The sequence below is a fragment of the Oppia nitens genome, unplaced genomic scaffold (genome assembly GCF_028296485.1).
Source record: "Oppia nitens isolate AA-2021 unplaced genomic scaffold, nextdenovo-longstitch-racon4-pilon3 scaffold1_pilon_pilon_pilon, whole genome shotgun sequence".
NCBI lineage: Eukaryota > Metazoa > Arthropoda > Arachnida > Sarcoptiformes > Oppiidae > Oppia > Oppia nitens.
The window spans coordinates 1,843,082-1,870,688 of record NW_026533199.1 but is presented as its reverse complement, the minus strand read 5'-3'; the positions used below and the strand labels follow the sequence as shown (position 1 = coordinate 1,870,688).

Here is a 27,607-nt window from a genome sequence, read left to right as displayed (position 1 = left end):
TTTAATAACCAATATAATACAAATATAATCATCAGTCACTTTGGTTATTATCACTAATACAATAGCGCTTAACATTTCATGGCTATTGTGTAATAATAATAATTATAATATTTTATTTTATTGACTATAATTTATATGAATTTTATTATTATTATTATAATATTTCTCATATAATTTTAATATAGAAATTTGAATATTATTATTATTACCGGTAATAAAAATATATCTAAACTAAAAAAACAAACATTCAAATAATAATGCAATAGTTGTAAATAAAACTTGCAATTAACTAATATATATATATTTTATTTTATTAATCAATTGAATTAAAACATATATTTTTTTAATAAATTTATTATTTAATTATTAATGAACACTAATTATAAGTAATTTTTTGGGACAAAAATTAATAACAAATCAAATCTACATATAGTCTGCAATATATATCTTAATCTAAAAAAACTCATTAATAAACCGATCAATTGATGACCAAATTTAAAGGCCATTCAAGACAAACACACGTTTTAGTCATCAAACGGAAAGGGATTGTCGTAAAGACCAAGACTTTTAAGTCGTGCCTCTTCTTTGGCGACGTCATACGTGCTGTTCAATTGGTGATAAAGAAATCGGGAAAAAAATCAATTCATTAGACAATAATATCAACAACAAAAAAACTGGAAGAAGTGGTATCTCTTTAGGCAACAAACAGGTGGTAAGGCTGAAGACTTACGAGTAAAACTCGGCGTATCGTCGTTTGCGTGGTTCGGCCACTAAGTACTTCCAGGCAATGGCTCCGACCATCGATAGTGTGATGGCACCGATCAGATGGCGGCGGACATAGCGCTGGGCGTAACCGCGTAGTTGTGGTTTCGCTAGTTTACCGGATGAGGCGACGGCAGATGTGTTGGCCATTATCTGGTGGTCACGAGTTATCAATGGATATAATAATAATAATAATAATAATAATAATAATAATGATATCAAACAACTGTTTATTTTTGTTTTGTTTTCTATGGCTTTCAATCTATTATTTTAATAGTTTATACAATACTTTTGGGTTATAATATGAATGCCATACAAACAGTACTGCTGTTCATAAATAACGTTAAAGTTTTGGAAAATTTGGAAATTATTACAAAAAACTTTTAATACATATGAGAAATATTTAATTTGAAAATAATTATTGGATTTAATTTAATCATAATTTAATAATAATAATAGTCAATAATTTATCCAAAAAAATGTTTGTAATTATTTTTTTTTATTATTATAATTAATATTGTAAATTATTTTAAAGTTTTTTTTCTGTATTAAATAAATTCATACGATTTGCGCCATTATTTTATAAAATTATTTTATTTATCGATTGTTTTAGCAAAAATAAAAAATAAAAACTTTGCTTACAATTCAATACTTATAATTAATTACATTACATTAATTTTGTTTAATATTGTTTGGATATTTATTGATTCATATTTATTAACATTATATGTAAATTTAATAACATTGTAATAATTTGAAATTATTGACACGAAAACAGGAAATTAATATTAGTTTTATTAAAAATTGTATGTTAATTTTGTTATTATTAATTTGATATATATACATAAAGTAGCATGCATAATTATCATAAATTATCAAAATATCAATTATATAACATCAATTAATATCAATTATAATATGTACACTATAATTAGTTTATACCTGTAATTGCGGGAAACAGTAGATTTTTATCAATTAAATAATTATTACATTATTATTATTATTATACATTAAATTTTTTATTATATTTAAATATTCAAATTAGGTCACAATATATATTTTATAATATACTTACTATTTTATATTTATTATTATTTGTTTAGTATATTAGTAATAATTTTTTTATTGAGCATAAAAGTGAAATTTATAAATTTAATAATAAAAAAAATTAAACTATATAAATTTTTAATATATTTAGTTTGATACTAATTTAATTATTGTATTAGATAATTATTGTTATATTTATTAATAATATATCAATCATAATAATTAATAATTTAGCAAATAATTAAATATATATTAGATATTTTAATGTTTTTAAAAAAATCTTAATAAAAATAAACAAATAAAATATTTATTTATTACTAATATTGCTAGTATCATTTATTTATTTTTATTTTTTTTAAAAATAATTATATAGATATAAAACTATTTTCTCAAATGTTTTCAAATGTAAATTATTCTACTGTTTTAATATTAATATCATGTGATGCTATTTACAAGTGCTGTAGTTATTAGGAAAACATAGTTTTTAAACTTTTTTTTTATTTAATGACAATTACCTAAACATTAGTAGTAAAGTGTTGTTATTTACATCAAAAAATATTAAATTGTATAAAATTATATATTAGATTTTTTTAGTGTATTTTTCAATTAACATTAAATGATTTAGTAATAAAGTTTTTTGTAATAGTTGTTTTTCTTAAAAATAAAAAGCGCAGGTATTTAGGCTCTGAAAGCGCCGGGAGCTTAGTTTCAATGCCGATCCACGCAATTATGACGTATTTTTTACATACAATATATATTATTAAATATAATTTAATAGTTAAGCCTTAATTCGCAACTAAATAGATAGTATAGATATATGTATATATAATATAAAATATTATTGAATTGAATTGAATTTTACTTTAGGATTGACAGAGACTTTCAGTCACTAACTTTCAAGTCATCACTTGTATCGGCACTTAATTTCTTTGACAAAACAAATTTGTTTGTTTTTTAATTAACTGATATTAAAAGTTTTGTCAAACAAAATATGTACACAAATATCATAATGAATGGAAAGAATATTCTGAACCAATTAATTAACAAACAGTTAATTAATGTCAAGAATATTGCCAACAATTCGGCAAAAATTCAGATCAGATTCAATCATCAAATGGTTTCATATAATAGGAGTCCTCCGAAAGTACTAATTACTGGTGAGTTGTTATTTCAATTTTAATGTAAAATCTTAATAAACTTAAATAATAACAAGTTTTATCAAATAAAAAAAAGTTATAGTTAAATATATTGAACAAATTGTGTATTAAATGCTGAAATTTATATAAACTTTATTGATTTTATTTTTACTTAATGAAAAATATTAATATATGAAAATTTTAAATAATTTATTTAACTTTTTAAGTTTAATAATTTTAAATAATTACTTTAATAAATTAATTTGTAGTTTGTTTACTTTTACTTTCAAAAAATTATATATTAAGTAAAATTTTTAAAATTGCAATTTTATTATTATAAACGTCATCAATTTTATAGTAATTTACAAATAATAGTAATTTTATAATTTTTATGATAATTAAGGGTTTTAATATAATGTATTGTTTTACTTAAAATTTATTTTAAACATATCGTCTAAATTTATTATTTAAGTTCATACTGTGTTATTATTATTATTATAGGTATAAACTACTATATTATTAATAATTCAGATCAATTTAAAATTAAATAGCAAAATATTTGTAAAATTAAACTATAAATTAATAACAGAGTTTTTTTTAAATTACACAAAAGTTTTAACTGTTTTAACAATTAGATAAATAATTATGTGGTTATAATTTTAAATATTTATAGCTCTGTTATTTTTATATTATAGCTAAATCTATACACATTTTAAATAAATGCTTATTTTTACAAATAATTGTTTTTAATGATTTGACATAATTTAATATGACTTGACATCTATTCAATAGATAAATAAATAAATTAATCAATAAATTACTATATATGCAATTTAATTAAAAAAGATTGGTGTATATTTGTTATAACAATTTATTAGACAAATAGATAGAAAAAATTACTAATATTTTGAAATAAAATGTATATAAATCTTAAATTTGAAATATCTATCTAAATATTTTTATAAATAGTTTTAAAAAACATTTAATATTGACAAATATGGGTTTTAATTAATTTTTTAAATACTACAATAAATTTATTTTATTCTATAATAGTGAACTATTAAAAAATTGTTAGCCAAACAATACTTGCAATTATTTAAATAATTATATTTTTTATTTTAGCAAAAAATATAATGAATCACTACTTAAGAAATATTCCTTAAGAATTGCTATATCATTAGGAAAATAATTAAATAAGTTTTATCGCAAAAAAAATCTGTAATAAAAGATCATTATATAATTTTATACTAATAATACTTTAAATTATAAAATAAATTACAATATTACATAACATTACAAAAATATTATATACATTATTAATAACTAAATACTGTATACAGTGTATACCGTAAATCTAACAAAAAACACATAATTATTTTTACAGGTACTGTATATAAAAATTGATATACAGGTATTATTAATAAGTAATAGTAGAATATATATATATATATATATTAATATTGTACAGTAAGTTATAATAGTTAGTAACAGCATTTTGGAGGAATATTTTATTTTATTTTATTAAAAAAAACTAAATCACTATACAATTGGTCTCTCAAGACGTGTCTCCTTCAACTCCCAATCAAACCACAAAAAAATAATAAAATTAAAAATACAAATCATTATGAAAATCATTAATTGAAGGACATATTAGTGCACATATAGTACAGTATTAGGAGTTTTACTAAAATGTCAGACTATATATGAGGTGATGTTTGTCTTTGACAATACATATACCTTAAAACATAAAATAATTAATTAATAATAATAATAATAATACTTATAGTAAGTATAATAATTAGCAAAAAAATTCCCCCCTTAAAGACATTAAATAATAATACAGTAATATAAGTATAAAATATAAGTATAAAAAAATATAAGTAAAATAATAAGTATAATAATAATAATAATATTTATAATTTTTTTTGCTAAAAATTTCAAGTTCAAGGAAGAATTTATCCAAAAAAAAAATAATTTAATAATTTTTGATTAAATCAAAATAACATTTCTAAAATATTGCATTTTAATTTATAAACAAAAAAAACTACAGGTAGTTTGGGTCAGTTAGGCACTGGACTGGCCAAAGTTATGAGGTCCGTATAATTAGCATACACTTGGTTTTTGTAACAATAAAATCAATTAATATCTAAAATAAAATTATCAAACAAACAAAAATATTAGAGAAAAGTATGGCACCGAAAACGTAATTATGTCGGACATAGTGAAGGCGCCCAAACATATTGTCGAAAGCGGACCATTCATTTACGCCGATATCATGGACTTCAAGAACCTGCAAGAGATTGTCGTCAATCATCGGATCGATTGGTTAATACATTTTAGTGCATTACTCAGTTCGGTTGGCGAGTATAATGTACCGCTGGCCATGCGGGTCAACATCGAGGGTCTGCACAATGTACTGGAGCTGAGCCGTCAGTACAACTTAAGACTGTTCGTGCCGTCCACTATCGGCGCTTTCGGGCCAACATCACAGAGAGTACCGTCAACTCCAGGTATTATACAATAAGCACTGGTATTAAAATAAAAATAATAATTATTTTGAAAACTCTAGATTTTTGTGTCCAACGCCCGCAAACTATATACGGTGTGTCCAAAGTGCACGCAGAGCTCATTGGAGAAGTAATTTAAACAATATTTAAATATAATATAAGTTTATATAACTAACTATAATATAATTTCAATTGTTCTTTGTTTTAGTATTATTGCCAAAAGTTTGGTCTGGATTTTCGTTGCCTACGATTTCCTGGTGTCATATCTGCTGACACTAATCCTGGCGGCGGAACCACCGATTATGCCGTCTCTATATTTCACGATGCATTGAAGTTTGCTAAGTATGAGTGCTATTTGAATCCCGATACCAGACTACCGATGATGTATATCGACGATTGTCTCAACTCATTGGTTACTATTATGGAGACACCAGAAGACAAACTAAAACAGCGGACATATAACGTGAATGCTATTAGTTTTACGCCTAACGAGTTGGTCGCTGCCATCCAGAGATATGTACCACAGTTTCAGGTGACTTACAAACCGGACGCCAGACAACAAATTGGTATTGAATTTTATGACATAAAAAATAATAATAATTATTATTATATTATGTTTCTAATGATATATATTTAAAAATTTGTTTATTGTTTTAAGCTGATAGTTGGCCACAAATTTTAGATGACATCAATGCCCGTAGAGAATGGGGTTGGAGTCATAAGTATGATTTGGACGCCCTGTGCGCCACAATGTTTGCATTATTGCAACCAAAATATAACAGTCCTTATCTGAGGACAACCAACAATCAGATTCCACACGAATCTCAAAAAACTTTTGCCGCAACTGCCTATTGATTACTTAATTAATTATTTTTTTAAGTTTTAAAAATTAATTAATTAATTGTATTACTAAATAATAATTAATTGTTTGTATGATTTTATTTTGTTGTTATATTATTGTTTTTATACTGTTTTTATATATAATTATAACTTAATTATACATTTCTAATTATTTTTTTATGAATTTTGAAAATTACTATTTTATGTTACAATGTTATTTTAATGTAAATATTTTTTATTTTTTAAATGTGTTTTTTGAACAATGAATTTATTGAATGTAACATTCAATATATATATAGAATATTCTCTATTTATTAGCAAATATTCTCTAAAAAAGTTAATAATAATAATAAATACAATTATTGCATATATTATATAATACTTATGAATATTTTATACTTTTCTCCAAAAAAAATTTATAAATAACTTTTATATAAATCAATATATTATATATTACTTTAAAATATAAATATATTATCTAAACTTTGACAAAAAACTTTTTTTTCCATATAAAAAAAGTTAAAATACAATGTATTCAATGAGCATTGGATAATATAATACATATATATTATACAAAATATTAGTTTAAAAGTGTAAATATAACTAAATTTATATTAAATATAATTTGTCTATTTTATATATATATAAAAAACAAATGCATAAAACAATGTTAAATCAATAGCGACTGTTATGGTCGGCGGCGCCGTCATTAAATGCTGTCATCTCTGCTCCATTCAGATACATGAGCTCAGCGTACTTTTGTTTGGTACCGATTCGTACCCAATTAACGGATAAATTGATCAAAAAGTTGAGAAACGCTGAACACAGGGCTACCATTCCTATGGCGCACAGGACTATGTAGAAGGACAGGGCGGACACATAATCGCCGCACAATTTTTTCAGCCTATCGTCTTTGAAATACATATACTGTGTCTCATTTGAACGCAACGACAGTAGCGGCGAAAACTGTCGCAAATCGATATATTGGGCCGACTGGCCGGCACGGGTATCGGTCGGATAGGGCCAGTTGGCATTCTGAGGGTCGATAATCATATGGGCGCCTTCATTGCACAGATTGCTTAGCATATAGCAAATAAATAGTGTCAACAAAACGACAATTGTCAGCACCAGTAGCAGATAGAACAGTATGTAATTGACCACAAATATAGTCTTTATGAGACACGTTGTAGTCGATGAACGATTGCAGCCACACGTCCGACACGACTTTCCATTCTTGGCCCCAGTTTTTCCAGTGGTGGCGAATCCGATAAACAAATTGATTACAATAATCACCGACAAGAATATGGCCAAAACCACGTACCAAACTTTCAGATCGCTTAACCTATTTTGGAGTAAAAAAATAATAAGTTTTTTTCTAATAAACTGTATAAAAGGATATCATCACCCAATCGATTCCCAGACACTAACCAATAATACTTTCTGCGAATGAGATCATGAGTCAAACGATCGGCTATAGTTGTCGAGTGAAGGATCGATATGATGGCCATTATAAGGCCAAATGCACCCAAAATGGTCGATGTAATGGTTCCGTACGGCAGTCTCAAGAAACATGATCTACAACAGGCTATCATATTGGAGGGACAATCGATTGGTCAAAAAAATTTGGACAACAATTAACTTAATAATAATATTATTATTTCTTTAACGGATATATAAATTATATATAAATAGTGTATATACTGTATATAAAGTATATAGCATGCAATTATGACTTTACGGCTAGTTTAGCACACAATATAACGTTTCTTTAACATCTAATATATCAGTATATAATTTAGCGACATTGGATTAAATTAGTTCACTAAAAATAAAAAAGTTTTTTTTTAATATTTAGTACATATAGTCATATGAATGACATTAGCATATATATTAACTTTCTATAAGTGAGGGACAGTTGATGTTTTTTTTGGAAGGGAAGGGAGGAAAAGGGATCGGAACACAACAGATAACTGGTGCGACACAGTTGTGACATTGGATTAAGCGGCCGCACACTTACACTTGCAGTGCGAGCAGTGCCACGTGCAGAAGCAACACAAACATTGACTATTATCTGATCCACGGGTCGGGGCTATACTTGAATACGAGACGTCGGCGTTGCGCAACATTATCACCAAATAAACGCTTCCACACTCAGACAGTTGTTTGGCAGTTGCGATGTATATATATATATATATATAATTTTAAGACAACAATATGTCAGTTAATACTAATACAATATAATAACTAATATCATATATATAAAACTGCTTGGTGATTGTTATATAATAAAAATTATAATATATTCACATCCATCATATTTATTGTTCACTTTAATTAAATTTTAAGATAGTTTGCATATTAATATAATATAATATAAAATACTGTGTACTGTGTATATGCAAGTTGTGTATACAAAAAAAAAGTTGATTATACTGGACGACGCCCTTCAATATACCAGTGCCAGAAAGTCATGGCATACCTCAACACAGCACCTCTCCTCACACCTCGTTCCCCTACACATACACACACACCTGATAGCTATATTACCTGTAAACATACCCAATCACTATGAGCTACTCCTACTCGTACATCACCAGAACATACAGTTTCCCATTGGTTGGCAAACAAGTTGAATGGATTTCAACTAAAATAATTAAATAATAATAATATAATTTGTTTTAAAAAAAAAAAACTTGTGATAGCGTTGCCAAAGCATCCAAATGTTTCCATTGAATGCATCACTTGTTTGGATTAAATAATAATAACAACAATAAAAAAATTGTTGTGTTTTGCTCTTCATTTAATTCCCACAATTATAATGATATCATTTAGTGTATGTGTGACTCACACCATAGCTGAGAGCACTGGTATTATATATATATTATGATTTATAGTGTATTTCCTAATTGTTGTGCCAGTGGTTCCTTCATAGAAAAAAAGAGTAGCATTAATGGGTTGACACAACAATTTTTTTTAAGAGGACTATTGTCACCACTAGTAGGATAACTAAATTATTATGTAATTGAAAACATTTTTCAATCAGTTTTATTTTATTGATATAAGTTTAGGGTTTTTTTTATGTTATTTCAAGATTTCTTCTAACTTTTTTTTTTGTTTTTTTGTTTGTGTATTTTGACTGAAAAACTATATACATAAATATAATTTGAAATAAAATTTAACAAAAATTTATAATAAAAAAAATTGTGTATAAAAAACATTTGAGATTATACATATATATATAATTTTTTTTTAAAAATGATAACTATGTATATAATTAAAAAAAATAAAATATTAATAATGATTTATGATTTAAAACTATTTTTTATATTTAAAAATAATGACAGCCATTGTCAAAAAGAAAGTGATCCAAATGATGGTCACACCGAAACCTAGTGCCACGATCTTATAGGATGGATCCCAACCGCGCGATAGTATATATCTCATGGCCTCTGTTTTTGATATCAACAACAACAAAAATAAATCAAATTTAAATTAATATAAAAATTTTCATCAAAAAACTAACCGATTGGTATGGTTTGCGGTAATAAATAACTAAAATAGCGGATAAACTCTGGCATCGCTTGTGTCGGCCAAACGGTTCCACTCTGTAAAGGCAAATGAGTTTTTTTCATTTTTATTAACCATAATTTTAAGACAAAGAGAGATCTTCTACAAGAAGTCACTTACAAGTAGAAGATTTGGATAAAAGCTGCCCAAAGCCAACATTGTGGCCGAGTTTTCTTCTTCACAGATGGCAGATATCATCAGTCCGAAGGCCATACCACAGGATCCCTGAAGCAGTGTCAACACTATAACCCAAATGAATGGTCCGCGAAATGGTATCTCGAAGACGAGAAATGTGAATATCAAGAGCAGAGCCACCTGTACTGACAGAACTAGTAGTTGGGTTAAGACATGTGAGAGCATGAATTCGCTGGAACTGACACCTGGAAAATAGTTTAATTAGATCCCATAGATAGACATCCAAAACATTTAATATTTGTTTAATACCGGCTACAAGACTACGTTCGAGTAGACCTTCTTTGCGTTCCATAACAAAGGCCAGAGCTGTCAGAGCAACGGCTGCTAGAAATGCAATACTCAGTACAACTCCCGGTGCCATAAACTCGGTGAAAGTGGGCGTCCGCTCTCCATAGACAGGCTTTTCCAACTTTGGGTGAAAATTAATTAATTAAATTATATATAATTATTATATCTTTAAACACAACGTACCACAATTGGAAGTTCAACCATTGATGAACTTTGACCTATCTTTTGAAGCATTTCTCTGCCAAAACTCAAGAATGATAGTGTAATTGTTTCGTACAGTTTTAGACTAATCATCTGATCTGTAAATAGTTTATTGATATATTATTTGCTAACCAATTCAAGAATTAAATTTTATCGCCCGAAGAACTTACTGGTCATATCGGGATACAGATGAATGTTACTCATCTCCAGTGTTTCGTTGTCGACCTCCCCGGACATCAAAACTCTAAAAAACATTAATAAATAAGTTTATTGTATTAATAATTATAATATTTTCCCAATAATAATAATAATACCTCATTTGTAAAGCATTGGTAAAATTTTTGCCGATGACGAGCGCACCCCAAGCGTCGCCGTCTTTCACCGCTTGTAGTGCCGAATCAAACGACGGATACGGCATCTGAACAATAGTTTTATTGTCGATGTGTTGCAAAAAATCGGTAGCGTATTGGCCGGAAGTTTCCTGATTAAAGACGGCAACCGGTATATCAAACGGGTGTTGACCAATGCACGTACAGAATAGGATCACTTCGATCGATGGCAGAAGAAATTGGAACAAAAGAACCGCTAGATTTCGTCGCAAACGAGTGATATTCTTCCAGAACAACGCCGAAGTACGGGCCGCACTGTCCTTAAGCGCATTGCTTTTTGTCGACATATCAGCGTATCTGTTGATAACTGTATCAGTTAGAGTCAAATCTTTGACAATGTCTTCCTGATTGTCTCGGACACTGTAGTCCGAGTCTTCGACAGCGCTGTCAATAGCTTCGGTGCTTCCGATTGTCGAGTTTATCGAATCTTCTTTATTAACATCGTAGCAAATGTCTGGTCTATTATTGGTGACGACTGAAACAGATCCCTCTCTTTCTATTTGATTGGTCAGATCAATGCCCTGCGAGTCGAGTTCGCAAACTCGAAGAAACACTTCCTCCAGAGTCGGATAGTTAAAACGTCTCAACAGATACTTAGGCGTCTGTTCAATAAGTATGCGACCAAATCTCATGAGTCCCACTATGTTGGCAGCTCTGGCCTCTTCAATATAGTGGGTGGTTATGATGACTGTCAGACTTTCGTTTCTGCTTAATGTTACCAAATAATCCCAAATACTTTGTCGCAGCAGTGGATCCACACCAACAGTAGGCTCTTTTGAATATCATTAGTACAGTATATTTAATATTATTATTTATGATATATATATAATAGTAATTATAAATTTCAATTTACCATCTAATATAAGTAACGGCGGATTGTGAACGAGTGCAGCGGCCAACGAAACCCGACGTTTTTGACCACCGCTTAAGTTACCGACAAGTCTGCGCTTTTCCGGTAAGTCTAAGAAGTTTAGCAAAAATTCTGATCGTTTTGCAATCACCGAGTCTTTCATACGATAAAGTCTTCCAAAATAATTAAGTGTCTCTTCCAGAGTAAAATCGGGAAACAATGCCAACTCTTGAGGCATATAACCAATGGCAGCGCCGGGTACTTGACTACCAGCTTCTCCACGTTTTGTGCCGAAGACTCGGATTTCGCCACTCTTCGGGCTAATTCTTCCGACAACACATCTCAACAGTGATGTCTTTCCACAACCACTGGGTCCAAGAAGACCGTAACTAAACAAAAATAAGACATTCGTTATTGAAAAAAATATTTGTCAGTAGTGTCTCATCAATTACATGAACCCCTGAGGAACAGTCAGATTAATTCCTTGCAATGCATTAACAGTTTTCTTCTTCTTTCCATAGCTATAGACAACGTCTGTTGCTTTGACGGCCGGCACAAGTGATCCAAACTTTTCCATTGGTAATGAAGACAACCCCTGTGGGACATCTCTAGACGTTGTCGTCGTTGTCGTCTTCACGTTGTTTAGCTCATTGATTTCAGTAACACTTTTCTGATGATTATTATTATTATTGTTATTATTAATAATATTTGGTGTCAACGGTTGTGTGGACAGTTGTATGGGTACACTGTTATCACATATGATTTCCATCGGACGAAATGATGCCAAAGAAACCTAAAAATTTTATTAATTAATTATTTTTTTTGTTAATTTTGTTGTCAATTAAATACAAAACAATCACAAAAAAAATTTTTTTTAACACTTACACATCGGTCACCATCGGTGGCCACGTCTTCGTCGGCCTCATAGCTGTCCCACGAGGCGTACAGATTAAACATTTTGTTTGTTTTATTTTTATAAAATAATTATATTTTCAAATAAATCAATGTATAAAAAAATATAGAAATAAAAATAATAAAAACTTTTAGGTTAAAAACGTTTTTAACAATATGTGTGGCGACTGGGATGAGACAATGTTTGAGAGCACTGGTAGACTGATTTTAGAAAATATTTTAAGGCTAAAAACTTTTAGTGATGTTAGACACAGATGAGTCAAATGATATCTGAGCCCAATAAATAACTAACTGATCAGCATATATGAGTTGAGAGTAAGAAAAAAAGGGCTTTTAAGTTTAGTACTGTATTAGTGTAGACGCAGTTATGACCAGATTATGATTGGCCTATAACTTGACATTTCAGGTGCAAACCAAGTGACCAAACAGTTTGCTTTCTCAACTGTCTATACACTGTTAGATCAAATAGCTTATCCCTTATAGACTAACCCCCCTCCCTAAGCTATTCCAGCCAACACTGGTTGGTTTTACAAAGTCAAAGTCAAAGCCATTTGGTATATATATATGTATATATTATGGATTATTTTTCTATACTCTATAGTTATATATGAATGATCGCTAATATATAAAAGTTGACAAAAGTTTTCAAAATTGCGATCAAAGATAATAATAAGTTTCCAAAAATTGTGTACAATTATGACTACACTTGCGATATATATATATTTATATAGTTATTGTTGTCTAGAAATTTGTTTTTTTGAAAATTATTTGTATGTAATTCAATATTGTAATATTTCCTACACTTTTGTAGTGTTTAAATTCAATTAGAAATTATTTATAATATTCAGTTATAAAAAAATTGGTGTAGAAAACTGCATCAAACATTTCAAACTCAATTATGTTTTTATATTATCATCTAAATTGAAAAATTGAATTAACTTTTATAAATGCAAAAATTACTTTTGATTTCAATGTTATTATTTGTTTTGGAAATTAGGTTCAATTATCGCATCATTTGCATACTCTATATTAACCTAATTTTTAACCTCAATTTAATCTATCATTACCTCAATTAGGATTTTTTTTATCTATTTATAACTGTTTATAAAAGCAAACAATATTTTCAATAAAATTCTAGCACAATATTTATGATATAAAATCAACTTTAAAATTATTTACATATACTGTTATAACTTATTATACTCTGTATTAATAATCTTATAGAAAGTGAATTTTATATACTAAAGGTATTAATAGTTATTAATAAAAGTTTTAATAGTGTCAATAAATGAAAGTGGTTAATTTATAAAATTAAATTTTATCTACCAAATCTCTTATATGCAGTTAAATTCATAAAACTATAAATTTTAATCAAATTAGCCCAGGACAATTATGCCATATATAAACACACTTTACATTTGTCACATACAAAACACACATTATATAATAATTTGATTAAAAAAGATAATAAAAATATGCAATTTTGAATTACTTTAGTGAATTAGCTTGATAAATTATCTACATAAAAATTATTATTAATAATAATACCATATGCTAACATAAATTTAATAAAAAAAAATAAAAAGTTTTAAACAATACTATTTTAGATGGATTTTTTACATTATCACTAAAAATATATATTAATATTACACTTATATTTAATAATTAAATTAATGAACTAGGCCAATTATGATTATATATCAAATTATCAAAAAGGCTATTTTATGCTAAATGTAATTTAATAATTTTATGTTTATCATCACATAAACTATTTTGAAATAAATATAATCTTATTTAAAAATTTATTTATATAAATCATAATTGTCCTAGTTAATTTAATTATTTTGTATATTCTATAGTATAAACGGTATATATTATTATTATAAACAATAAAATTATAAAAAAAATCCTATTAAATTAATTACAATTAAATCATTTATAATATTAATTATTATAAATTACAGTAATATTAATAATTATTTTTTTTTAATTATAACAAAACGTTATTTGTTTGGCTTTAATAAGAGTCCACTGTTTACGCAATACATTCAAAACACGTGTTGTTTACTAATACAGTATAACGTAATATCAATCAGTGTTTGCCATCAAAAAAATAAATCATAACTTATTGTGACATTTGTTTTTTGGTGAAGATATTGACAAATACATAGACAACACTAGTGTTAGCTGATCCCAAAGCAGTAGTAGTAGTGATGACAGATGACAACGACGACGGCGATGATGGCGTCGTTCACGACGAGGTCGAGATCGAGGACTTTACGTACGACGAAGAGACGGACACATTCACCTATCCGTGTCCTTGCGGTGACACCTTTGCCATCACAAGAGTACTTTGATTGACCAAAAAAAAAAAAACTAAGACATCCTATCATTAACTTTGTTTGTCTCCCAAAAAAAATATAGGAAGACCTCGAAAACGGCGAAGACGTTGCCCGATGTCCGTCGTGTTCGCTAATAGTTCGGGTCATATTCAATGTGGACGATATCGGCGACATTTGTTCGGCAAAAGTCAAACAAAAACAACAAGAATCGGCTGTTTTGGCCACCAATTGATAACCAAATTATTTAAAACAAAAATTTTAGAAATCGTTTTCAAATCAATCATTCATCGAAAAAATTTTATTAAATATCTTATTGTTTTCATTATTCAATAGTTTATATAAATTATTTTTTTTGAGACAATTTTAATTCATTCAATAAAGTCATTCATCCGATATCACTGTCGGGTAATTAAAAAAAATACCCGAAAAACTAAAAGAAGTTATGTATAAAAAACATTAATTTAATTTGTTCTAAAAAAAATTTACATTAAATTAATTAAATATATTATACAATAGTATAAGATATATATAATAGATGTGTATAGATGTGATGGGAAACAAAAAAAAATGTGAAAATTTGTTAAATAACTAAAAAATTGAAAATTAATTTAATTCATCGATAATTTTTCTTTAACAACAAATGATTGGTGTATGTGTTCACCATTTGCCCCGTTTTGACCAATCTTTTGGTGTCCAGTGCAGACACTTCGGGTCGATCCGCAGCTTTCGTTTAGCGGCCGCCCTTTCATAGACACTGAGCACATCTTTTGTTAAGGTTATGATATACTGACCCTTATAGTAGTTAATTAGATTCAAATACTGAAGCGTTGATATGACGTCCTCTTTCTTGATGGACGTCAACTCTGATAATTCATTGATAGTCATCATCGGGTTTTCATTTGGTTCGACAATTTTTAAGTTAACTAATATGTCTAAAATGGTTTCCGACCAATAGCTTCGATAGGATAGTAATCCCAAATCACTTAACGGTTTCTCAGGACTACCAGTTTTGCCTTCAAATTTCGACAATTCATAGCTAAACTCGATCAACATTTTACCGAAACCTTTGCGCTGATAGGGAGGTAATGTCAGAATACAGGCAACATTATAGTCTTCGGATGACTCTTTTTCTTTTGAAAAGTAGCCGACAATATGAAAACCGCGGACATCGATCTCAGTCATTATGTAAAACAGAAACGGATCCGTATCGTAGTATAGAGTTTTGTGATCGAGAAAACATTTGGCCAAAAGGCACAGATTCTGGGCATAAAACTTGTTCTTTCGGCCGTCAATTTCAAAGAACGATACCGATTGCTTTCTGTAGATTTCGTTTCCCGGCGGATGTCTTAACACACACTTATCGCTGTGCCTTTGAAGACATTTACGCGATTTCATATATTTCAGACAAAACTCGCACAGATATATACAGGGAAGTGATACCAGTTCTATGGGATAGGGAGAGAAATACCACGGTTTTATACGGTGTCGGCCCAGCTCTAACATCTCGAGGTTCTTGATTCTGGTAACAATGTCGTCGCTGTGGTGAACGGTTAGACTACCGCTGGTTCGCGGAGCTACTACAGCACCGCTGGCGCCGGCAGCCAATTGCGGTGCCATCGAATCTTGCGAATCGTGATCGTGATGATCGTCGTTGATGGGCGCCGACGGTGTCGACATTGAACCGTGCTTTCTTTTTCGGCCAGACGGCGGAATCTTTTTCGGTACACTAAGCGGTATGGCCACTGGTGAAAGGGCTGCGGTGGCGGCGGCGACGTTGCCAGTGTTGCCATTCTCGAGTGGCGGCAACAACTCGTGTTTGACAACAGAATTGATTTCGGGTTGACTTTGAAGAGCGTAGTCGTGATGTGTGGCGTCAATGTCTGGTGTCGGCTGTCATTCAAAAAAAAAAAAATAATAATAATAACCGATAAAAACAAACGTTATTATCATTGAAATTAAATGACAATATATAAGATATACAATCTCTCTTTCCGGCGACGACGGACGCGAACCGTTCTTCAGATTGTTGACGCTTTTGGACTCTTTTCGCGGTAATTGTAGTTTCTGTAGATCCAGTCGTTCTTTTGAAACCCATTCGTCCAGACGTTTGTTATAATCAATATAATGAATGTAATACATTGTGTCTCCATTAGGAGTCTCGCGGATACTCAAGATTTCGGCCAACGCTATGTTGATAATCATTTAAAGAGATAATTAATGCAAAATACAGTTTATGGGATCAATTGACAACTGATATGGATCTATAATAAGACATACGCCAGTCATCCGAGTATCTCATTTTGGTTGGCACTCGACATCCTTCGACTATTTGAATCTGTTTTTTGTTTTTTTTTAAATTTCAATTTAATATAAAATCATTAATAAATTAAAAGACAAAATTCAATCATTTAATAATTCATTGATAATACAGACCATTGTTTCGGCCACTGATTTGTTGTCTGCCTTCAGGTCTTCATTGGTCTTCATTTCTTTTATGATACAAATGGCGGACAATAAGTGGCAAACATTGTGTTGTTATTGTTATTGTTGTTGTCGTCTATTAAGACATGGCTTATTCATGTGGGGGTCACTCACACACTACGTTATACTTTGATATTAATAATAATAATTCAATTATTAATAGTTTGTTTGTTTTTGTGGATCAATTCAAACATCCAGATAGTTATCATCATCTGAATCATGACTTTGGATGACTTACAAAAACAGTGGACATCCAGTGTTTGTTTTCCATCGACAACAACAACGACAACAAAATAATTAATATCTTCAACTGTATGTATGTTATTGTCACACAATGTATGTACGTATGTATGTGTGACCCCTCTATTGCCTAATATACAGTATTATATGACAGATGTTAACTAATACAAGAAAAAAAATTATCACCCAATTTGATCCCATTATTTTCAACAATAACAACAACATAAGCAATAGTAACTCAATGGTATTGTCGATGATGAGTGATTTGAATTGATGTCTTGTAATCTCTTGTAATTATTGTCAAACGATGGGCTTATTGAAGATAATCCGCAAAATCAAACAAAAGGAGAAAGAGGTCCGACTTTTGGTTTTGTAAGCACTTCTCCCTCTCTTTCAATCAATGACTATGACTTATACATTGTAGTCATAATTATCATGTCTTGTATTGTTTGTGTTCACGATTTGTGATTTGTTTTTAATTATTCAGAGGACTCGACAACTCCGGCAAAACAACAATCTTGAAGAAACTTAACGGCGAAGACGTTCACACAATATCACCAACTCTTGGATTTACGATATCGTCATTTGAACATAAAAAGTAAGTCTCCGAAGTCGATGTGTTTTTAGATATTTAGTTAAACCAATTGATGAGATAATTGTCATTTTTTTTATTACAGTCTTAAACTGAACGTATGGGACGTCGGCGGACAAAAAAGTTTGCGCGCCTTTTGGCGCAACTATTTTGAGGCCACCGATGGCCTTATCTTTGTTGTCGACAGTTCAGATACTTTGCGTCTGAACGATGCCAAAGAGGAGCTAAAAAATCTTCTACAAGAAGAACGTCTATTGGGCGCAACTTTGCTAGTGTTGGCCAACAAACAGGATCTGTCCGGTGCTTTAAATTGTCAGACAATTTGCGAACTGTTAGAAGTGGACTCAATTAAGACACATCACTGGAAAATTGTTGGCTCGTCTGCCTATACGGGACTCAATCTATTGTCGGCCATCGATTGGCTTTTGGATGATATCGCGTCCAGAATTTTCATCAGTGATTAAGTTATTATTATCGTAAAAAAACATACGTTAAATAAAATATACTTTTTATTATTATTTTTATATATTTATAATTAAATGCTATAACAAAACAAAGTTTCAATATTAATAATAAAACAATTTAATTAATTGTTTTATTAAATCCATTAATTCATTTGTTAAAAAACATTTGATTCATTTGATAAAATAATTTACCGTAATATCTATAACCACTCTCTTGTCTTATCCTTATTGGATGCAAATTGATTCAAATCTTGAGTCCAATCGAGCGATTCAGCCATTTGTTTGCAGCCTTTGTCGCTCTCTTCAAGTAGTAGTACATCGCGATAGTTGTCTTTGGAATCAAATTCAAGACCCGAACCAATGTCCAACAGACTCGAGATTTGTGAACTTTGGCCGCATTTTGTTTTATTAATCAACAGTCTGGGTATTTGTGGCCGAACAGTGTCGACAAGTCCGGCAAACGGTTGAACAGTAAGCGATGTTCCGATTATAATCAGTAGATCGCATATTTTGAAGTCACGATCAGCTAAACGAAAAAATCTTTCGGGCAATTGTTCGCCAAAAAAGACAATATCTGGTTTGACAGTTGCACCACATTTGTCACACTTGGGAACCAATGAATCGCTGAAGATTTTATCTAAATTTTCGGGAAATTAAAAATCACAATTATTTATAGACAATGGTTTCCTATTTTTTAAAAAAAAAACAAACAAACCTTTCATCCATTGAAACGAATATTCTTTGTGACAATCAATACAATGTGACGTATGAAAGGTTCCGTGAGCTTCGACCAACTTATCGCCGGGAATGCCGGCAATCCTTTCAAGTGTATCGATGTTTTGTGTATACAATCTCAGTAGTAATCCCTTGTCGTTCAATAGTTTCAGAAACATATGGCTTATCGTCGGACAGAACTTTCCGGGAAATAATTGTTTGGCCAAATCAAAGAACGGATTCGGGTTTTTCTAATAAAAAATGTTTCAATTATTTATAATAATGTTAATAATCAAGTGTCGAAAGTCTACCAATTATTTATGATATGATAGTATAATTACCCGAAAAAAGTCGATATCAAACATGCAATTAGGTGACGGAAGTTTATATTTGGCTAAATTATGATACAAACCACTGCCGGGACTCCGAAAATCTGGAATTCCCGCAGCTTTTTGCAGTAACAATAAAATAATTGTTATTATTATCTTTTTAAAAATATTGATGGGTATGGTATATGTATATACCTGTTGAGATGCCGGCGCCCACCATAACCACTATATTCTTGCATTTGCCACTCTTTATGTAGTCAACAATGGCATCGATGGTCGGCTCAGACAATATTTTTTCAACTTTAGGTTTGTTGTCTTTATCTTCGGACTGAAACCTTAACTTATTGGCAAACAATTGAGTCATTTTTTGCACTAAAAAGAAATAATAAGAAATAGATCCCAAAAGTCATTAAACAAGATATCAATAATAAATGTCTTATTATTATTATTATTACTTAACAATACGCTGTCCTCTTCTTCTTCTTCATCATCATCGCTGCTCTCATCTGAAACAACATCACCGGTAATAATGTCCTTCTTAGACAATTCTGTGGCCAATTGAAAAAATAAATGACATTTATATTATAGAAGGATCTGATTGTTCACACAAATAGATAAATCCAATGATAATAACCATCAGTTTCTTTAGTTTCTTTAGGTTTGTCTTCTTTATCATCATCAGTGTCGGTGTCCTTCTTGTCTGTTAATATCATATCATTGTATCAGTAAATGATTGACACAATAATCATCAAAAGCCTTACCAATATAAGATGTGGAGGAAGAGGAAGTGTTGTTATCATTGGACATAATGACAAATACTTTTGAAGACAACCAATCAGTTGAAGTCAATGAAATAAAACCAATCAATCAATTGTATGGATCAGTTGTGATGGACTGACACTAGCAGTCAGTTTCAATGTTATGATCAGTCAGTCTATCAATGAATCAATGGTTGGGTTTGTAATGCATTGACAATACTGTGTGACGTAATGTTAAGTCATTGATAACATAAAGTACTGTATAATGTGTTTTGAATAAAGTCATACAAAATACTAGACCAGAGATTTTTAAATAAAAAAATATATATAAATGTGTGGAAAACAACTAATTAATTAAATTGAATTGTGGTTTAAATTATGATTAAATTGTATGTAATTTAAAATATAATTAACTAACAAAAAAATAATACTGACATTTAACAGATAAATATTATTATTATTATTGATTAATATATAAAAAAAAATACTAAACTTAAGTTTCAAAATATTTTTATTTTTTACTTAATACAGTAAACCATAACAAGTTGAATCATTAGTTAATATAATTTATGTATATTTTTCACACATTATTAGTTAAATATTCAATAAATAAATTTTGTTTAATTGCTTCAACTTTTTTTAAAATAAAATAAGTGTTTCAACAAATAGATTGCTATCGATATATAGGATAATTTGCTATACTTTATAATATAAAGTTTATATAGTTTTTTAAATGTGTGTTCAAAATGCATACTACAGTACATTTACAATAATTTATAGTATTTTTTAAGCTAGGTGTTTATATATATGGGGAAAATGCAATAAAAGTCCCAACAGCACACATGTCCCTAACCTAACTGTAGTATAACAAATATATTAGTTTAGTGGATCAGCAGCACTGGTAGCATATGGATGTATAGACCATATTATTGATAGCACCCAGAATCTCTACAGTGTTTCATACATAATAAGTTTTTTTATATAGTGTATTCATTAAAAAATATTCATATAAATTAAATTTAAATTTATTTTTATTACAAATTCGTAAGTTTTATTTTTTTAAAAAATATAATATGTTAAATAAAAACATTATAAAAATATATAATATTATAGCATATAATGTTTTGCAATTTGTTTAATGATACTTAAAATATATTCCTGTAAATAACCAGAAAATAAAATATAATAATTTTATTATTATATTTTAAATTATTGTTTTAATATTTTTAATTATAATTTTTATTTCATTAATATAAGCTTTTAATAATTAATAAGAATATTATATAATTTAAATAACTTTATTTCTATTTTACTTTTTATATATAATAATTTTAACAATATTTTTTTTACTATACTTATGTAATATTATAAATTTTATACTATAATATTAGACAGTATTTCCAATATATTTATTCAATATTATTATTCAATATTTAAGGATTAATTAATTGTAATCTGTATACAAATTTATTTTTGTGCAAATTTAAGTTTTAAAAATAAAATAAAACTAGACTTATATAATATGGGTTGAAGTCACGTTTTGGTGTTAATTTCAATGATAACACTAAAAAATATATCATAATTTTATAAATAATAATCATTTTATTTAGTTTTATATTTAAATGACATAATATATATATATATTCATGTCTATGTTATTTTGGTGCACACATGAAATGGATATTATTTAAATGAGATAAAATTATTGATAAAAATTTACTTTCTATACCAATAATTATAATATTATTTTAATTATTACTAGAATTTACAATAAAAATAAAAGTTTATTATACTCTTTTTTAAATGCATTTTTTAATTTGTTTTTTAATCGATATATTTGTATTTTTTTTGCTAACATAAAAACTAAAATAACTCCAATATATACAATACAAATAATGTTATACAAATGTTGTATATAATATGTTATACCGGTATATAAGTAACAAAATGTTATTATTAATGAATAAAAATGAATAAATGTGTTTAGATCAGTGTTGGCAGAGACAAAATGTTTGTAGAATACAATGTATAATACAATGTATAATACAATGTATAATACAATGTATAATACAATGTATAATACAATGTAGAATACATGGCCAATTTGGATTACAAACAAAATTTATCGCCACCTAATGTTAAAATCATTTAAACACAATTGAAACAATTAAACATCAAAACATATTTTATAATAAATATAAATTTGATATTATTTTTATTGAGTTTTTATTTTAAATTATTTCATTATTATTATTTAAAAACAACGATTATATTCATAATAATACATTCATTATATTATAAATAATGAATTTTGTAGCAATTATATTTTGGGGATTCTATAGTGCAGCTCCCACTTGTTGGCACGCGATTATTATTTAATACAGTTTTAATGTTAAATTTATGAATAGCACGTAACCTAACCTAACCTAAACTAAATTAAAATACATATAAATATATGGAAATAATAATCGCGTGCTCAACAAGTGGGAGCTGCACTATAGAACAGCCTATATTTTTACTAAATATTTATGATTAATTTTGTTTAACTTAATATATATTTGTTTTAAAAATTGTATAATACATGCAATACATTGTATAATATTGTATTTTACAAATTCAAAACATTGTATTTTTCCAACCCTCGTTTAGATATTAGCCTCCAGTTTATTGATTTATTATGATTTGATATTTTGTTTTTTTTGTTGTTAAGTATACAAAATGTAATACAACAATGTATTTCATAACAATATAGCCATTGTTTGTTATACTGTATTACAGGTAAAACTTAAAAAATAAATATATCGTTTAATTTAGAAATAAATTATTAATTTTAATCTTAATATACTAGATTAACCTCCACTACAGCACCCACCTACCTGTCCCTAGCAAACTATCCAATTGCTCAATAATCATTTAAAATTTTCCATATAAATATATATATTAATTTGATTTTAATTTTAAAATCAAACAATACATTTAATTTGTTATATTTCTAGATATTATTTATCATCATTAATATTATTATTTATTATTAATATATCATTATTATTATATAATATACCGGTATTATAATAATTATTTAGACTATATATTAATCGTTTATTAGTTATTTTTATTGAATCACATTATTGCTTACATTTCATACATTAACGTTATTTTTATTGCATTTGAATGATTGATATAATTTTGTTTATAAATTATAGTATTAGTGTAACAAAACTTTTTAAAAATACTATAAACTATTGAAATTAATATCAAATAATAACTTATTTTGATTTTTTTTTAAAACAAAACAATATTTTCCAACAAATTTTTGTCACTATTTTTTTATCCAATAATTTCTCTAATTAAGACATCCAGCTATTGATTGTCCTTTAAATCCAAAAAATGTGGGCCAAAGCGCGTGCAAAGCTTGATATGTGGCATCAGTTGATGGATAGACAATACGTGCCAAATGATACTACACCTACTGTTGTTGGCATCATTACCACCGCTGACAATGATAATGGTTTATGTGATGGTAAACATATGACCATTAATATTGATAGTCAGCGATGGTGTTTAGCATCAAAATCATCACCGGCTGCTAAATCTCATGAAAATCATTTCGTTAAACGGAATCAGTTGTTCGGTGACAAACAAATCGTATCCAAAATCGATAAGTCATCATCAGATTCGGGTCGCAGGAGTGGTGGCAATGATAACGATAGTCGTGTTTATAATAGACGGGTAACCATTGAAAGTGACGGTTCTATTACCGTAAATTTGGTCCAACAAATTGCCAACAAATCAATGGCTAATAATAATAATAATAATAATAATAATAATAATGACGGTATGAAAGAAGTGATGAAAATGAAGAAACGGCTCAGATTTTACGGACCAAAACCCAAATATATTGCCAATAAATATAAATAAATAAATTATTTTTAATTGATTTCTCAATTTATGTTTTTAATTCAATTTAATTATTAATATACTATTATTACTATTATTTTATGAAATTATGAATACATACAAAAATAACATTATAATGTACCGGTATAATCATTATTAAAGCTGTATTTTATTTTTAATTTTTTTTTAATTTTATAATAAAATATTACTTACCAATTTCTAATGACATTTTTTTTAAATAAATTTAAATAAAATTTTATTTACGTAAAATAACTGTTAATTACTTTTATTTATTAATGAATAATTTAATTACAAAATGTGTAAATTACTTAAAAATTAATTTAATAAATCATTATTTTATATAATAAGTAATCTAATAGTATTAAATCAACTATGAATAAATGTTAAATAATTTATAAATTAAATATTGTTAAAAAAATTATACAATAGTTTTTATTTGTTGTTTAATTGTTTAGCAATTAATATAAGTTGATACTATGATTTAATTTTTATTTAGAAAAAAAACAAAACAAATAATATTAACAATAATTGCTAAAATCATTAATTTGCGATTCATATGATGACTGATAAAATTGATTGTCTGCTGTTATATTCTTCAACGAAAAACATAGCGTCTGATCCGTTAGATTGTGTTGAGGACAGGGATGTAAATGATGGGGAAAGGCGTCGGAAGAAGTGAACAGTTGACTTTGATTACCATTTGACGACTTGTTATGACAAGTAAAGGGCCAGCTCTGCAACAAATGAAAATGCATTTAAATCAATGAATGAATGAATTAAATCAAATGACATAACAAAATAACTTATTTATATAATCATTAGTCAGTCGAGCGATTCACTTAAAAAACAAACTGAATGTCATTTTCAAGCCCTATATATATATATACTGTTTATAACTATATATATATATATATTTGTATATATGTTTTGAAACAAACTTTTTTTTGTTTGGTCTGAATATATAACATCTGTTGAAAAATTTGAGTCTAAACTTAATACTATTCTCTCTCTCTCTCTCTCTCTCTCTCTCTCTCTCTCTCTCTCTCTCTCTCTCTCTCTCTCTCTCTCTCTCTCTCTCTCTCTCTCTCTCTCTCTTGAAATATCTTGAGTGTCTTCACTGATCTCTAAAGACTCCTATATTTAGCCTAAAGTGTCAAAAGTATTATATGGCAACAGGCGGTCCAGAATTAAAATTAAATTATATAAATATTAATAATTAATTAATTTTTACTTAAATAAATCTAATACCGTAATATTATTCACAAATTCACCGATAGATATTGTATATATTTAAAAAATTAATTAATTAATTTTTATCAATAGTGTTTAGATTTATTTATGCTTGATAATTATTAACAATAGTTCACTATATTAATTTTTAAATATTATGTTAAATAATATTACAGTAAACAAAATTATTTCTCAAAAAATTTAATTATTGATTTTTTGTTCATTAATCTAACGTAATATATCTATTTTTTAAAAACATTATTAATTCTATAATTAATATTTACTGTATAAATAAATTACTATAAATAAGTGCTTTTAAGTTAAAATTTTAGTTATATAAGTATTATATATCGTAAGTATAAATTTATTTATTTCAAAGTGGTCAAATGGTTATTAGCACTTCAATTAATTAAATTTTACGGTAAAATATATGTTAAATATTGAGAAAAAAACATTTATAATTATAATACTCAAATTTAAATTTATATCAAAAACTTAATATACAATTATATGCCATAATTATAATTATATTATATGAGTTTGCATTATATTTAATTGTATAACTATTCTCAAAAATTATACTTAATTTATTATATAATAATTAAAATACTTAAAACAATATAAAAATAATTGACAAACAATTGCAATAATTACCAAATTTAGCGGATGTATGCCTGTGTTAGCCATGGCCTGTTCATCGGCCAGTATTTGCCGCAAATGACTGATATAACTGGTCGCTAATCTCAATGTATCCAATTTGGACAGTTTGGTGTCCGCCGGCACCCAAGGCAACGATGTTTTCAAACGAGTAAACGCCTAAAATATTTTTATTTGCATTATAAACAACAACAAAATATAATATTTCTAAAAATTTAATTTTTAAAAATTAATAAAACAAACTTTGCTCAACACTCTCATCCGCGCCCTTTCCCGAGCATTGGCCGCATTCCTGGCCACCGGTTGCTTGCCGTTTGAATCGGACGTCTCCGAGTCGGACAACATGTCCATGAAATCGGTTTCTGAAAACTTTCTCTTACGACCCATTGATTTGCTAAATGATTAGTTTTCTGCAATGATTTGAAAATGATTTTATATGAGACAAACAAACACTAACTAAATTCAATGTTTTTTTTAAGTTGTGTGTGAATTATTAAAGTGATGCCCACTTTGTCATCATTTGAGTCCCACTATACTAATCGGGTCTCAAATTACGGACAACAAAACTTTCACTTATTTTTTTATTGAGCGACATATTGCATAAAAATCTTAAGATAGAGAAAGAGAGAGAGAGAGAGAGAGAGAGAGAGAGAGAGAGAGAGAAAGAGAGAACTTTGGGAACACTTTTTTAGCATTCAATAAAAATATTAACTAAAGTTATGAAAAGCTACTGTATATTTTAAGCAAAAACAAGATTAAATGGTTATTACTTAAATAAATATAACTCACAAAAATTGTTTGACCTTTGACTTTGAGCAGAGATTAAAATATTTATGTTTTTCAAAAAAAAAGTTAAATAACTTTATTATCTAATATGATTTAATAAACTTAATTATTTTTATCGATAATTATTTTTTTTTTCAAAAAATTAATGAATTTGCAAAACACATTAATACTACACTAAATACTATAATAAAATATTTTTTCGACTAAATGATGTCCCAAAAAAACTAAGATTAAGATGAGTAGTAGTGGTGTCTCTATGGAGGAGTGATGCCTACCTATTATAGAGACAACTCCTCCTTTAGCCAACATCTTCTTCTCTTCAAAGAAAGATTGGCTGATATTTTTTGAGTCCCAAACTCTTTAAGATATACAGCACTTCCCTACAAAAAAAAACAAACCATT

At 27.9% G+C, this 27,607-nt stretch overlaps 9 protein-coding genes across 9 annotated transcripts; 3 read left to right on the top strand and 6 right to left on the bottom strand.

Annotated features, from left to right (window-relative positions):
• Positions 1-295: 295 nt before the first annotated feature.
• On the bottom strand, positions 296-1,066 carry LOC128952253 (cytochrome c oxidase subunit 6C-like). Its single transcript, XM_054297611.1, has 2 exons — positions 731-1,066; positions 296-603 (listed from the first exon to the last, which is right to left on the bottom strand). Exons 1-2 carry the CDS (start codon positions 910-912, stop codon positions 525-527), a joined length of 261 nt encoding a protein of 86 aa, XP_054153586.1. The 5' UTR covers positions 913-1,066; the 3' UTR covers positions 296-524.
• A 1,599-nt stretch (positions 1,067-2,665) lies between these two features.
• Positions 2,666-6,307, top strand: LOC128952804 (L-threonine 3-dehydrogenase, mitochondrial-like). The gene is made up of 6 exons (XM_054298249.1): positions 2,666-2,966; positions 4,996-5,038; positions 5,127-5,455; positions 5,515-5,582; positions 5,661-6,018; positions 6,111-6,307. The coding sequence occupies exons 1-6, from the start codon at positions 2,801-2,803 to the stop codon at positions 6,305-6,307; spliced, it is 1,161 nt and encodes a 386-aa protein (XP_054154224.1). The 5' UTR covers positions 2,666-2,800.
• Positions 6,308-6,967: 660 nt separating this feature from the next.
• On the bottom strand, positions 6,968-8,457 carry LOC128952802 (proteolipid protein DM beta-like). The gene is made up of 3 exons (XM_054298246.1): positions 8,310-8,457; positions 7,721-7,877; positions 6,968-7,634 (listed from the first exon to the last, which is right to left on the bottom strand). The coding sequence occupies exons 1-3, from the start codon at positions 8,416-8,418 to the stop codon at positions 6,968-6,970; spliced, it is 933 nt and encodes a 310-aa protein (XP_054154221.1). The 5' UTR covers positions 8,419-8,457.
• Positions 8,458-9,582: 1,125 nt separating this feature from the next.
• Positions 9,583-13,171, bottom strand: LOC128952984 (ABC transporter G family member 20-like). The gene is made up of 10 exons (XM_054298465.1): positions 12,668-13,171; positions 12,235-12,575; positions 11,786-12,171; positions 10,858-11,704; positions 10,714-10,787; positions 10,526-10,641; positions 10,304-10,463; positions 9,980-10,239; positions 9,816-9,897; positions 9,583-9,741 (listed from the first exon to the last, which is right to left on the bottom strand). The coding sequence occupies exons 1-10, from the start codon at positions 12,737-12,739 to the stop codon at positions 9,608-9,610; spliced, it is 2,472 nt and encodes an 823-aa protein (XP_054154440.1). The 5' UTR covers positions 12,740-13,171; the 3' UTR covers positions 9,583-9,607.
• Positions 13,172-14,713: 1,542 nt separating this feature from the next.
• Positions 14,714-15,324, top strand: LOC128952179 (diphthamide biosynthesis protein 3-like). The gene is made up of 2 exons (XM_054297524.1): positions 14,714-15,042; positions 15,119-15,324. The coding sequence occupies exons 1-2, from the start codon at positions 14,908-14,910 to the stop codon at positions 15,266-15,268; spliced, it is 285 nt and encodes a 94-aa protein (XP_054153499.1). The 5' UTR covers positions 14,714-14,907; the 3' UTR covers positions 15,269-15,324.
• A 228-nt stretch (positions 15,325-15,552) lies between these two features.
• Positions 15,553-17,795, bottom strand: LOC128951739 (histone acetyltransferase KAT5-like). Its single transcript, XM_054297004.1, has 5 exons — positions 17,756-17,795; positions 17,470-17,644; positions 17,314-17,371; positions 17,017-17,222; positions 15,553-16,926 (listed from the first exon to the last, which is right to left on the bottom strand). The coding sequence occupies exons 2-5, from the start codon at positions 17,521-17,523 to the stop codon at positions 15,694-15,696; spliced, it is 1,551 nt and encodes a 516-aa protein (XP_054152979.1). The 5' UTR covers positions 17,524-17,644; positions 17,756-17,795; the 3' UTR covers positions 15,553-15,693.
• Positions 17,796-17,853: 58 nt separating this feature from the next.
• Positions 17,854-18,849, top strand: LOC128951715 (ADP-ribosylation factor-like protein 2). The gene is made up of 3 exons (XM_054296974.1): positions 17,854-18,129; positions 18,245-18,355; positions 18,435-18,849. Exons 1-3 carry the CDS (start codon positions 18,065-18,067, stop codon positions 18,811-18,813), a joined length of 555 nt encoding a protein of 184 aa, XP_054152949.1. The 5' UTR covers positions 17,854-18,064; the 3' UTR covers positions 18,814-18,849.
• Positions 18,850-18,980: 131 nt separating this feature from the next.
• On the bottom strand, positions 18,981-20,876 carry LOC128966236 (NAD-dependent protein deacetylase sirtuin-2-like). Its single transcript, XM_054313081.1, has 7 exons — positions 20,618-20,876; positions 20,491-20,556; positions 20,312-20,404; positions 20,052-20,228; positions 19,869-19,975; positions 19,529-19,778; positions 18,981-19,450 (listed from the first exon to the last, which is right to left on the bottom strand). The coding sequence occupies exons 1-7, from the start codon at positions 20,661-20,663 to the stop codon at positions 19,014-19,016; spliced, it is 1,176 nt and encodes a 391-aa protein (XP_054169056.1). The 5' UTR covers positions 20,664-20,876; the 3' UTR covers positions 18,981-19,013.
• A 5,455-nt stretch (positions 20,877-26,331) lies between these two features.
• Positions 26,332-26,806, bottom strand: LOC128952801 (transcription factor 21-like). Its single transcript, XM_054298245.1, has 3 exons — positions 26,663-26,806; positions 26,417-26,578; positions 26,332-26,343 (listed from the first exon to the last, which is right to left on the bottom strand). Exons 1-3 carry the CDS (start codon positions 26,804-26,806, stop codon positions 26,332-26,334), a joined length of 318 nt encoding a protein of 105 aa, XP_054154220.1.
• Between the last annotated feature and the right edge of the window lie 801 nt (positions 26,807-27,607).